Here is a 13,417-nt window from a genome sequence, read left to right as displayed (position 1 = left end):
GACAGACACGACAAACTTATCATTCGACAGTCGTTTTTGCTTCACTTTTCACTTTGATTTCGAAAAGTCTTCAAGCTACTCTGACAATTTCTTGATACGAAAACATAACGGTTAATATTTTTTAAATAGAACCGGACATCGCACCTCATTGTCGCAATAACAAATGCTAAACTGCTGGACAAACGAACACGTTAAATTGAACACAAACATTTGAATAGAAATAACATTTTTTGGCCTGTAACTTCGTCTGAATATTATTCCATTGATTTAAGCTGAAAATGTATTAAAAACACGCCACGACACCTATGTTGAGTCAAATCTATACAAACCGGTAACACGTGCTCGTTATGTAAAAATACCAAAAAAAATATTTGATTCAAACGAGTGTCTTCGTTTCCATTTGAACAGCCTCGGCCTGAGGCAAAATGTAAAGAACTGTCAAATGACAGCCCAAATACGATATTGTGACATTAATAAATGAGTTGTATAGACTTGATCGTTTTATTTACTCCTTGTTTTTGGAATTCCGCAAGTAGCTTATAGTTAAGGTACGGAACCAGTGTCGTCGCGGGTATCATATTAAAAAAAAAAATAGTAAGTATCCCATTAAAAAATAATTAAACAAATAAATTGACTCTTAGATTTTTTGTAAATATACTACGACAATACACATCGCCATCTAGCCCCAAAGTAAGCGTAGCTTGTGTTATGGGTACTAAGATTACTGATGAATATTTTAATGAATAATATACATAAATACTTAGAATATACATATAAACATCCAGCCACTGAAAAACATTCATGCTCATCACACTAACATTTTCCAGTAGTGGGAATCGAACCCACGGCCCTGGACTCAGAAAGCACGGTCGGTATATTCTTTCATTCTTTCGGTCGTAATATTTGGTTACTTAATTTTGTGTCTTCAAACTTTTGACGTAAGACGAAGAGCTATCGAGCGAGCAAGATTTGTCTCAAACCCTTATTGCCTTAGTGTTAAAACCCATGTCGCTGCTCCAATGTAAGTTTAAGGGGAAATTGCAGTTCCAATGCAGTGTTAAAAATGTTACAGCTTAAAAGTGGGAGTCAAAACAAAACACAAAATAATAGTTTCAATTTTTATTTATTCATTTTATCTAGTTAGGTATATTTGTTAATTAATTTAGAGCAAAATAAAATAATAGTCGCATAACGGAAAATCGGTCGCAAGGAAATAATACCGTTACAATAGTTTATGTACAATTTATTTACACGAAAACACTAAAACTAAGCGTACGTGACCGATTTTGTGACCAACCGATTTTTCTATTTTCTAATAAGTATTAATATCGAAGATATAAACTATGACTTGGAAACTATTTCAAGGGCCTGTCTTCATCCGAAATGGTTCCTTTAAGCTGGCAATGAGAATTATTCTAAAAATTTTTTATATTTAAATAAAATACTGAATCCACCTGACCTCGTGATCTGTAGTAGAACATAATTAAAATTTATTTATAAAAATATTGGTTAGTGCTAAGTGGTGTACTGCACACAATACATTACGCCATTTTAAAGAAAAATTATATCTACAATCTAAATACTTGATTTCCAATTAACTTTGTAGTTTATAGACGGTCGATTAAAGATGGTTATACACAAAATCGGCACGCTGACAAATCGGTCGAACACGCTATTTTAAGGGACGATTTGTGTTGACGAAACTACGAAAAACGGTGCAAACATTTTGCATCCTTTTCTGTGAATGGCTCAGTCTACTGCCCTTATCCTCCGTGACATTGAACCGTTACACACTGACTGAAAACTTCAAATAGTCTGAGATGTGTCAAATTTCGACGTACTGTAAAGTCCCACAAACTTATCTGGTTGTTTTAAAATTACAATTATTGGTATCATCTTGAAACTATAATTTTAAAATAACATAGCTTTAAGCTGACGCTTCAGCTTAGAGCTATGTTATTTTTAAGATAAGTTTGCTAGTGACTTCGCAATTGACAGCTTAGTAAGAAGTGTCACATTTTGACGTCATAATAATTATTCAATATCGTAGAAAATCAGGGTTACTGTGTTTATGGATAAACAGTACTTAGCTTGAGATCTATACGAGCTATCTTAATCCATATCGGATATAGAAACAATGTATTGTCATAGTAAAATGAACCTAATGTAAGTATTTTTAAAGTAGCTTTTTTTGTATTACTGCTAGAACTATATTGACGTATCGATTAACAAAACATTTTTATGGCTTTTATCATAAGGTTCAAAATTGCAAATAAAAAGCAAGCAATAATTTATCTTTATTAAAGTTTTATTTACAGAGTCCACCATAAATTAAAAAAAAAAAAAAATGCGAGAACAATCGTGACACAAACCTTTATCCCTATGAAAAACCTTCACTCCCTACGAATTGAGCTTAAATTCGCGTAATTCTAATTTGAATTTCGATTACGTCATTTTCAACTGACATAATTTATTTATTTTTCTTCTGGCATTCGACATTTAAAAAAAACAGGTCGTGTTTGTACAATTTTGCATCGCTATAACGAGTTTCATTAAGTTCATTTTTCTTTGACTTTAGGTTTTACGAGACTGAATTTCGATGGCGTATCAAATTCATGCTAAGTGCATGGAATCCACGTTTGCTCCCGAAATATACTATAATTAAAACAATAATTAATTATTAACTATACATTAATTTTAATAATTAACCCGAGATCGACATCGCTTATTCCTACTTGCCGTATCACAATAACAATAAAATAGTTTTAACACTCTCAATGGACGCTAGATTAATTTTGGTTAGTTTATAATTTTATAATTTGTATTAAAGAGTTTTTACATACAATTGAGGAAATATTAATTTTTTGGCATTTTTTGAGTCCACCAATCCGCACTGAGCCAGCGTGGTGGTCTCTAACCCTTCTCATGGTGGGAGGTGATGGTCCGATGGACCCCGGTCATGGCTTGATATGATGGTAATTTTTTTTAAATCTATATAAAAAATTTCAGAATCGATTGCCAGAGTGCCCGAATCGTGTCAATTTCGAAGTTTTTATATGCATTTCAATTTTTTTTTTTACTTTTTCAATGGCACTGCCAATTTTTTTTACCTTTCTATGCAAAAATAGAAAATAAATCAAACAATTCACTCAAGTTATTAAGTTTTTGTTATCATACATTTTTTTTTAATTTATTTAACGGCCATGGTTCAGTCCTTTAAGGTCTAAAAAAAAATTAGCTTAAATTTTTATACATACTATGACAGCCTCAGAGCGAAAAGCTTATATACAAACAATATTCAAAAATAAACCTTCACGATGTTCATGATTAAGAACTCCGGATAAGTATGCCCGGGCGGGCATACACCAACCAAAATGCATGTTTAAAACAGACTTATCATGATTGAACTAGCGTCCACTAAAAGCACTAACATTAGTAACTTATCCGACTAGAACCTCACTAATTTTTCGTTGTAGGCGTGGACATGTTCAGCAATCCGGTGTACCCTCTGAACTGGTTGGTCATGAAGTCTCTGTACATAGCCAGCTGTCGCTGGTCCATTTGCCCCAGGCTGTTGTATATGTGCTGCATGTACAAGGGGTCCATGAAAGGGGTCATTGGAACCTTCTGCATTTCCATCATTTGCGCTAGGTTTTGGTTTTTGAATACGTTTTGTAGAACAGTACTTTGGGCGCTGTCCTTTTGGGTCGAACTGCTCGGGCATTCGTCTTTAGCGATTTGGTAGCTCGGAACGGTTATCGGCGGTTTTTTGGGCGAAGGGGTCGGGAATGTTTTGGGGTAATCTTTAGGGGGCGTTGGGGTTTTTAGCGACGCGAATTTTCCGTTCGATGACCGCTTCTGCGGATGCTTTTTTGGTGGAGTCTGTGATTTTGGATTCACTAGTGTTATTTCTAAATTCGATACCACGGCCTTGCCGTCTAGGATTGTATAGTTTTTGCTTAGATTCTGGGGGTTGGGGGTTTTGGATGGCGACGGGGTCTCTGAAGGGATTCTCACTATTTCAACTGCGGGTTTTTGCGTGGGGGCAGTTTGTGTTTTACACGTCAAGTCTAGGATATCTTGGGGTGTGGGTGTAGGGGTGGCGATGGAGCGTTGCGGTTTGATAGGCGTCCCCTGTAGGACGTGCGGTGGGGGCATAAAGGGGTCTTTTGGGTTGCCGTAAACGGTTTTTTCTGGACCAGCGTTACCGAAAGCGCTCGATGCTTGGATCACTTTTGGAGCTTGAACCGCGTTAGGGTAGTTGGGGATTATGTTGTACATTTGGAACATTTGGGCTTGGGACAAAATCTGGTGTTGAACCGCCGGGTTCAGGATTATGGGATTGGGGTTAATGAGAGGGGTGATCGGGTTAGCCAGGGCGGGCCACACGGGGCCCGGGGGCACCGCGGTGACTTCGAGGCCTCTCTCCTTGAGGATCTCCAGTTTCTTTTTCTTGATGCCCTGCGGACTCTCCGGGTATTCATCCAGGTCGATGATCTCTGGACTCTTTGGTTGGTAGGGAACCTGGTGAAAAAAACGTATTACTTAGCTTTTACCATAACAAGCACTGTCTCATTGGTCTAGTGGTTAAACTGTTAGTTACGAATTACAAGGTCCTGGATTCGATTCCCGGTTAAGCAAATAAATATATATTACAACAATGCACATGTTTATAACACAAACATTTTCCAGTTGTGGGAATCGAACCCACAGCCTTGGCCAATCAACCGTAAATTATATAAACGTTTTTCTATAGAAAAAAATTGAGCATAAACCCGAAGTCTGGAAACTGACGTTTTCTATCCCCGTGCCTCAAAGAGCACGTTAAGTTGTATACACATACTTCGGGTTTTAGCTAAGTCAAACCCAGTGGCGTGCACAGGGTTTTTGACCAGGGTATGCATAAAGAAGGAAAATGGAATAAAATGGAAAAATCCTTCCCCTTTACGAGTAAAACAAATTGTTTAGGGTATGCAGTGCTTTTGTGCATGTATGAAGTGCACGCCTCTGGTCAAACCAACCAAAGCGAGAAAACATATATTATTTATATGTCCTATTATTTGTACCTAAAAGGTATATACAACGTGTAACGGAATTACGAAATAATGTTGAAGGATACATAAGTATATCTCATAAGGAATCACCCTGTAAAATATTAAATCAATAGAAGCATAATTAATTTTCCATACAAACTAATTCAATACATTCTTAGTGTTTACTTTTGACAACCCTATTGAAGATAAAAGACTGACGCGCGCATAGTACCTACGCTACGAGACGCGTACCTAATAAAGTGACATGAGTCACATGGTTTTACTTTTGCATGTGATGTTCTGGTCTGTATCCGATTACTTTCAGTGAAAACTGTGACAGTGGTTTACACAAAAACTATTAGTGTTTCGGTTTCACAGTTAAGTCTCAGAGACAGTGCATAATGCACCTCTAAAGCCTGTGAAGAATTATTTCGGTTTTCATTTACACGTTGTATATTTTTTTAATTTTACAAGTTAGTTAACTAAAGCTACGAGGGTTCCAAAGGCGCCACGTTTTTTTTTGTTATCACTATCTCACCGTCTAGTTAAGGTTGAGCTATGAAGTAAGAGCAATTCATACCCATGATTTTTATCATACATGTAATTTTGTATAATTTTTTTTTAGTGTTTTTATCTACACTTGGAGGAATTATTAGTTTTATAAATTGAAAACGCATATAAAAAAGGCAAATAGTAATTTCGGCATCGACGGTAGGAGAGCCGAAAGCGCTCAGGCCGTAATTGCCAGAGAGTCGCAGGTTCAAATCGTTTCGGTTCCGAAAAAAATTTATATGCATTTTCAATTTATAAAAAAAAAAAATACATACATGTAATCTTTAATATTATAATCGGATTTTTCTACAAGCTTACGTTTTATATGAACTTTGACCTTATTGAGTGACATCTCAAGGACTTCATCTGGTAATCTATCTATATATAAAAGAGAAAGTGTGTGGATATGTTCCGTATAGGCTCCGAAACGGCTGGACCGATTTCAATGAAACTTTCAGGGAATCTCCGGATTGACCTGGCGACTAATCCTGTAAAGTTTGGTGACGATCGGAGCACTCCTATTTATGAACTGTCAAACTGTCAAATACAGCTTTCATTTACTATGATGATATTCTATTGTTGGGTGTACATGGGTGTAGTTAATGATCTTCACCCGTTCGAGAAGAGAATAGAAGAGAACGAATACGGAGAGAAATAAATGATTTAATATGTTATGAGATTTAAATTAAAAATTTATGATGTAAGTTTATTGTTTAAATAAAATAAAGCAAAATCTGGCCCGGCGAAGCGGGGTGGGTACACTAGTTTGTTATAAAATGTTATACAATTATACTTAAATGTATTACTAATTTTATGCAGCCTAGTAAACTGTACAAGTTTATAATACTTGAAGAGTTACGTCCATTTCTTGACCTTGACCTGATGATATTGAGACCAAATGGGAAGTGTAACCGTTTATGCAATTATTTTTTTTAATAAATAAATAAATAATAATATATATACTACGACAATACACACATCGCCATCTAGCCCCAAAGTAAGCGTAGCTTGTGTTATGGGTACTAAGAAAGCTGTTGAATATTTTTCTGAATATAATACATATAAATACTTATAATATACAGATAAACATCCAGACACTAAAAACAATCATGTTAATCACACAAAAAAATTCCAATTGTGGGAATCGAACCCACGGCCTAGGACTCAGAAGGCAGGGTCGCTGCCCACTGCGCAAGTCGGCCTAATTAATACCTCTACAATTTCGTCGTCGCTCTGCGTGGACTGCGGCCGCGGGTGGTGGATGCCGAAGTTGGTGACTGTCGTGCTGGCGGTGGTGCCACCCACCAAGGGGGGAGACGACGACGCGGAGTCCGAGCGTAGGGGGGGCACGGGCGCTGCGGAGCACGGCACACGTTATATACAACATATAGAAGTTAATACGAAAGGTAAAAAAAACATATATGCGCAAAGGCTGCCTTAGTTACGTACCGTGACGTAACTAAGGCCGGCTTTACGGAAAACGAGATGCATTATGAAATTTTTCAAATAAATAATACAAAGTTAAAGTCAAAAATATCTTTATTGAAGTAGACCCACAGGTGGCACTTTTGATGCGTACATAAGAATTACACGGTAGTGAGATGATGGCGATAACCACATTCGTAAACTTAAAACTAAAGCTACGAGGGTTCCAAACATATTTGTACTAACTCTAATTTAAATCCCAAGTTAGATATTTGTAATAACTATAAGGTTCAAACTGTTTCTTATTGCTACGCCCGTTAAGGGATGGATGCAAGTAAATAAATAAAATACACATATACAGTACATTACTATATGTATATGTATATGTTTCAAATGATGAAAGATTTATTAAAATCTAAAATAAAATAAATAAATATACTACGACAATACACACATCGCCATCTAGCCCCAAAGTAAGCGTAGCTTGTGTTATGGGTACTGAGATAACTGATGAATATTTTTTATTGAATAATATAGATAAATACTTATAATATACAGATAAACACCCGGACACTGAAAAACACGTATGTTCATCACAAATCGGTTCAGTAGTTTCAAGATATATAGTATAAAACGTATGCATTTTTTTTTCTAAGCTATAAAACGAAGTTTACTCACGCGTCTGTCTCGCAGTCATCGGCCTGGTGGGCTTAACCCGCACCGCGCGTAAGGAGCTCCGCCCCGCCGGTCGCGACTTCTGAGAAAGAAACACGTTTTAGGGTTCCGCCTACAAAAACAAATGATCTAAGAAAAAACAGTATGATGTATAGAACAGTTTGTTCTAACAATATAACACACAAATTTTTTAAAATTACCATGCATATAAACATTTTCGGAACCTGTGACTCTCTGGCAATCGCGGCCTGAACGGTTTAACCAATTAAGCTACGGCTCTCCTACAGGTGACGCCGAAATTAGTATATGCCCTATACATTGACAATTCCTCCAAATATAGGTGAAAACACTAATAAAAATTATAAAATTATAAAAAATTATAACACACTGAATTCAAAATTAATTTATTTCAAATAACACTTTTTAAACGTCAAGTCTGTCTATTTGTAGTGACTCAACCACCGGTATCTGTCAACCTCTCTATGGCAGTAGTAGACGCTGTGGTCTTATAAGTGGGAGGTACTGGGTTCTTGGGAATTGGAATTTTCAATTTTTTTTGGTCTGGTGAGCTTTGGCTGTACCTAGACCCGATCCACTGTTGAAAACCCTATACGAGACGTACTAAACCTGCATAAAAGTCACTTTCACCCTGTATACGAGACATTCTAAACTCTCATAAAAGTCACTTTTACCCTGTACACGAGCCGTACTAAACTCTCGAAAAGTCACTTTCACCATGTATACGACACTCACTAAACTCTCATAAAAGTCACTTTCACCCTGTACACGAGACATACTTAACTCTCATAAAAGACACTTTCACCCTGTATACGAGACATACTTAACTCTCATAAAGGACACTTTCACCCTGTATACGAGACGTACTAAACTCTCATAAAAGTCACTTTCACCCTGTATACGAGACATTCTAAACTCTCATAAAAGTCACTTTCACCCTGTACACGAGCCGTACTAAACTCTCGTAAAAGTCACTTTCACCCTGTATACGACACTCACTAAACTCTCATAAAAGTCACTTTCACCCTGTACACGAGACATACTTAACTCTCATAAAAGACACTTTCACCCTGTATACGAGACATACTTAACTCTCATAAAGGACACTTTCACCCTGTATACGAGACGTACTAAACTCTCATAAAAGTCACTTTCACCCTGTATACCAGACGTACTAAACTCTCATAAAAGTCACTTTCACCCTGTATACGAGACATACTTAACTCTCATAAAAGACACTTTCACCCTGTATACGAGACGCACTAAACTCTCATAAAAGACACTTTCACCCTGTATACGAAACATACTTAACTCTCATAAAGGACACTTTCACCCTGTATACGAGACGCACTAAACTCTCATAAAAGTCAATTTCACCCTGTATACGAGATGTACTAAACTCTCATAAAATTCACTTTCACCCTGTACACGAGACGTACTAAATTCTCCTAAAAGTCACTTTCACCCTGTATACCAGACGTACTAAACTCTCATAAAAGTCACTTTCACCCTGTATACCAGACGTACTAAACTCTCATAAAAGTCACTTTCACCCTGTACACGAGACATACTTAACTCTCATAAAGGACACTTTCACCCTGTATACGAAACGCACTAAACTCTCATAAAAGACACTTTCACCCTGTATACGAGACATACTTAACTCTCATAAAGGACACTTTCACCCTGTATACGAGACGCACTAAACTCTCATAAAAGTCACTTTCACGCTGTATACGAGCCGTACTAAACTCTCATAAAAGACACTTTCACCCTGTATACGAGACGTACTAAACTCTCATAAGTCACTTTCACCCTGTATACGAGACGTACTAAACTCTCATAAAAGACACTTTCACTCTGTATACGAGACATACTTAACTCTCATAAAAGACACTTTCACCCTGTATACGAGACGTACTAAACTCTCATAAGTCACTTTCACCCTGTATACGAGACGTACTAAACTCTCATAAAAGACACTTTCACTCTGTATACGAGACATACTTAACTCTCATAAAGGACACTTTCACCCTGTATACGAGACGCACTAAACTCTCATAAAAGTCACTTTCACGCTGTATACGAGCCGTACTAAACTCTCATAAAAGACACTTTCAACCTGTATACGAGTTGTACTAAACCTGCATAACCTTTTACCTGTAACATTATAGTTTTTTTACCTGTAACATTATTGATGCGTTACCTGTAACATTATAGTTTGCTTACCTGTTCACCAACATTAGTGCCGTTCGTGTGTCCGTTGGTGTATTTGTCGCCGAGTGAGGATAGGCTGGACAGACTGTCCGTAGACTGGCTTTGGGAAAGATGCTGCAAAAATCTCGTGTCCGCGTTACCTGTGAAGAAAAATAAACATTGCTGGTACAGTTGGACAATGGAGATGATCACTGCCAGGTGGTTCCGCCTTGAAGGCTCTATATATTTTTAACAAACAAACAGTCAATCTTTTTAGGACTTTTTTTTTTTCTTCACAATTTGTAAAACAGTGATTGTGAGTTAATGTCAATGAATGTTTTAATATTTTTTTTACTAACAAAAATGGAAATCAAACAATTTACGCATATTAATAAGATTTTGTTTGTTATGTATTTTATACATAACATGGTGGCGATGCGTGTTTTTTTACTTGTAGGTACAGGTTTTTTGGCTAAAAATTTCTATAATAATTTTCAATTGAAGTAAATGTTATTTTTTGTGCATATTCACTTACTCTTTCCTCCAGATCTACCCTTAATTATTTTAGAACTCATAAATCCCAAAAAATTGCCCCTCCAGGAATCGAATCTAGGATTTTCATCTATCTTATGAATTTCAGTTCTCTGATATTTGTCAAATTAACATTGTCATCAAAATTCATTTATTTCAAGTAGGCCTAATATAAACACTTTTGAAACGTCAAGTCTGTCTGTGTGTAGTGACTCTACCATCGGTTCGGAAGGCAGATTCTACCGAGAAGAAGCCGGCAAGAAACTCAGCAATTGCTCTTTTCCAACATCACTTCACAATTTAAAGTGACCATTTGAGAAATTCATTAAGGGTAGGGTTCTATGCATTAAATCTGTTGTTATATACATTCTTTTAACTTATGTGAATGTAAATCTAAATTTTATTTTTTTTTTCTTTATTTTCTTTTTGTTTGTAATTATTTTTAAGCATACACTTACTCCACAAAAGTACGCGAACAAAATCACGAGTGATATATTTAAAACAGTAAACTTACCTAAATGCAACTTCTGCGCCAATTCATTCAAAAACCTAGTGTTGCCATCGTTAAACAACTTATTCGCCTCTGCATTCTTGCCGGAATCCATCAATTTCTGCTTAGACAATTCGGACATTAACGCAGTATTTTGCTCGAAAATTTTAACTACATTCTCCTTCATACTCGGCTCTATAAGTTTCTCTACGGGCTTCACGAATATCTTCACTGGCTTGTTGTCTTCCTCTTTTGGAGGCAGGGAATCTAAGAACTCCCTGTTCAATTCCTCCGCAGGTTTTGATGTGAAATTGACTTCCTCTTTCAATAGCTCCCCGGTTTCGTTGTCTAGAATTAATTTCTCTTGTTTCCGAGGGGATGGCGTTCTCAGTCTTTTTTCCGGGAGAGTCGATTTGGTGTCTATGTCTCGGGTCGGTGAGTCTGTGACGTCAATAGTGGCGATAGTCTTTGGTTCCATTAGCTTGCCGTTCGGCATTTTCGGGAATTTCCTGCCGTTCCATCTCTCGTAATGTTCGAACTGTAGCAAATATCTGCAAATCGATAACACAATTTAAACATATACAACGTGTAACAGAATTTACAATAAACAACAATTTTACAATTTTACAATAAATTACCGGTTGATATCTTGGGGATGTCACTAAGAACTACTACCTACTAACTAAGAAGTTCAAAGTTTGTATTAAGCGAAAGCTTATAGAAAAGTCCTATTATAGTATAAAGGATTACGTAAACGATAAAAAAGCTTGGGTGTGAACAATTGCTCTAACCAGGTTGCTTCTTAAATATTTTATAATGACAATGTGAGATGGTGATAACAAAAAGAACACCCGGCTAAGTTTGTTGTGGGCTTCTTCTTAGAGTAGGGCGCGATTGGAACCGTCGTAGCTTTAGTTTTAAGTTTACGATTGTAGTTATCGCCATCACTACTCACTGCTATGTACACATTTTGTATATAATAACGCATCAAAAGTGCCATCTATGTGCCTATTTGAATAAAGAAATATTTGAAAACAAAAAAAAAAAAAATTACGAAATAATGTTGAAGGATACATAAGTATATCTCATAAGGAATCACACTGTAACAATATTAAATCAAAAGAAGCATATGAATTTTTCCGTGTTTTAAGTATTTACTTATGACAACCCTATTGAAGATAAAAGACTGACACGCGCATATTACGCTACGTAACGCGTACATAATAAAGTGGCAGGAGTCACATCATTTAATATTTTGCATGTGATGTTAGGGCTGTATCGGATTTCTTTCAGTAAAAACTATGGCAGTGGTTTACTCAGAAACTATTAGGTTTTCGGTTTCACAGATAAGTCTGAGAGACAGTACATTATGTACCTCTAAAGACCGTGAAACATTATTATGATTTCTATTACCTTTTATAAAATTATTACCTGTAACAAAACTCTTACCTCTCGTAAAGCCGCCGCACCTTCGAGGCCTTCTCATTGTAGTTGCGGCGCCAGAACTGACAGCGACCCGCCGCGTCGTACCCGCCCATCGATATGGTCGCCACGTAAAGACTGCGCAACGACACTGCAAACAACAATCCATACTAATATTATAAACGCGAGATATGTTTGTCTGTTTGTCCTTTCTCACGCTCCGGACAGAAACTCCTCAACCGACAACAGCAAACCCCTCTCTTAACTGGAGGTGGTAAGGTTTAAGTAGGTACCCGGGACGGTCATTTGCGATTGGCAATGTTTACGTTTTAAGTAAGTACAAACCGTAATGAGAAGTTAACTCACAATTTCTAACGCTGTGCGATATCTTCAACACCTCCCCCTTTCTGGTGAAGAACTCCCGTAGCTGCTGCAAGAAGGCCTCGTCCTTCGCCGCTTCTTCGGGCTTCTTCTCCACTTCCTCTTCTTCGTCGCTGTGCTTCTCCGGGCCGTTGCGGAGGGAGAGCCTCCTCGGTGTCTGGGAGGATAAAACAACTGTTTGATTTTGGAATTGTTTGGTTTTATAAAATGATTTTTAGTAGGGATGTTAGTTAAAAGTGCGTGTTAGTTTTTTGTTTAGTGTGTGTGAGTTTTTGTTTACATTTTTAGTCGGGTTTTTGGTGAGGTTAAAGTAGGGTTTCTGATAAGAGTTGCTAACGTTGCAATGGTGTTTCCAGTCATTTATGCATTGATAATAGTATTTACACTTGCCGTGTATGACTTTAGTACCATTACTCAAAGTAACAAAAGTAAATAGGGTATTTTATAGGATTTTTAGTAGGGTTTTTGCTCGAGTTTCATGTGAGTTTTGGTAGGATTTTTAGTAGGGTTTTCGGGGGGTTTAAGTAAACTTTTTTTCTGGTTTTGTTTTATAAGAAAGAAACTTTACGGGCGGTGTTGTATAAAGTTTAAAGTAATTTTACAGCAAATCCTAACCCTCGTTTCCGTCCTCGCCTCGCTGCCGCTGGAGTGCGAGTCGGACGCTAAACCACAAGTGTTGTAAAAATATTCTAAG

At 37.0% G+C, this 13,417-nt stretch overlaps 1 protein-coding gene across 1 annotated transcript in view; it reads right to left on the bottom strand.

Moving 5' to 3' along the window:
• Window positions 1-1,149: 1,149 nt before the first annotated feature.
• LOC120635187 overlaps window positions 1,150-13,417 on the bottom strand; it is a 107,382-nt gene continuing 95,114 nt past the window's right edge. The window contains exons 7-13 of the mRNA XM_039906121.1: window positions 12,709-12,880; window positions 12,370-12,493; window positions 10,945-11,471; window positions 9,933-10,060; window positions 7,689-7,767; window positions 6,798-6,940; window positions 1,150-4,524 (exon numbers count right to left, since the gene is read on the bottom strand). Coding sequence (XP_039762055.1) covers window positions 3,460-4,524; window positions 6,798-6,940; window positions 7,689-7,767; window positions 9,933-10,060; window positions 10,945-11,471; window positions 12,370-12,493; window positions 12,709-12,880 — 2,238 coding nt within the window. The 3' untranslated portion in view covers window positions 1,150-3,459. The remainder of the gene's footprint in view (window positions 4,525-6,797; window positions 6,941-7,688; window positions 7,768-9,932; window positions 10,061-10,944; window positions 11,472-12,369; window positions 12,494-12,708; window positions 12,881-13,417) is intronic.

Source organism: Pararge aegeria, chromosome 26, assembly GCF_905163445.1.
Source record: "Pararge aegeria chromosome 26, ilParAegt1.1, whole genome shotgun sequence".
NCBI lineage: Eukaryota > Metazoa > Arthropoda > Insecta > Lepidoptera > Nymphalidae > Pararge > Pararge aegeria.
This window is presented reverse-complemented; position numbering and strand designations above follow the sequence as displayed.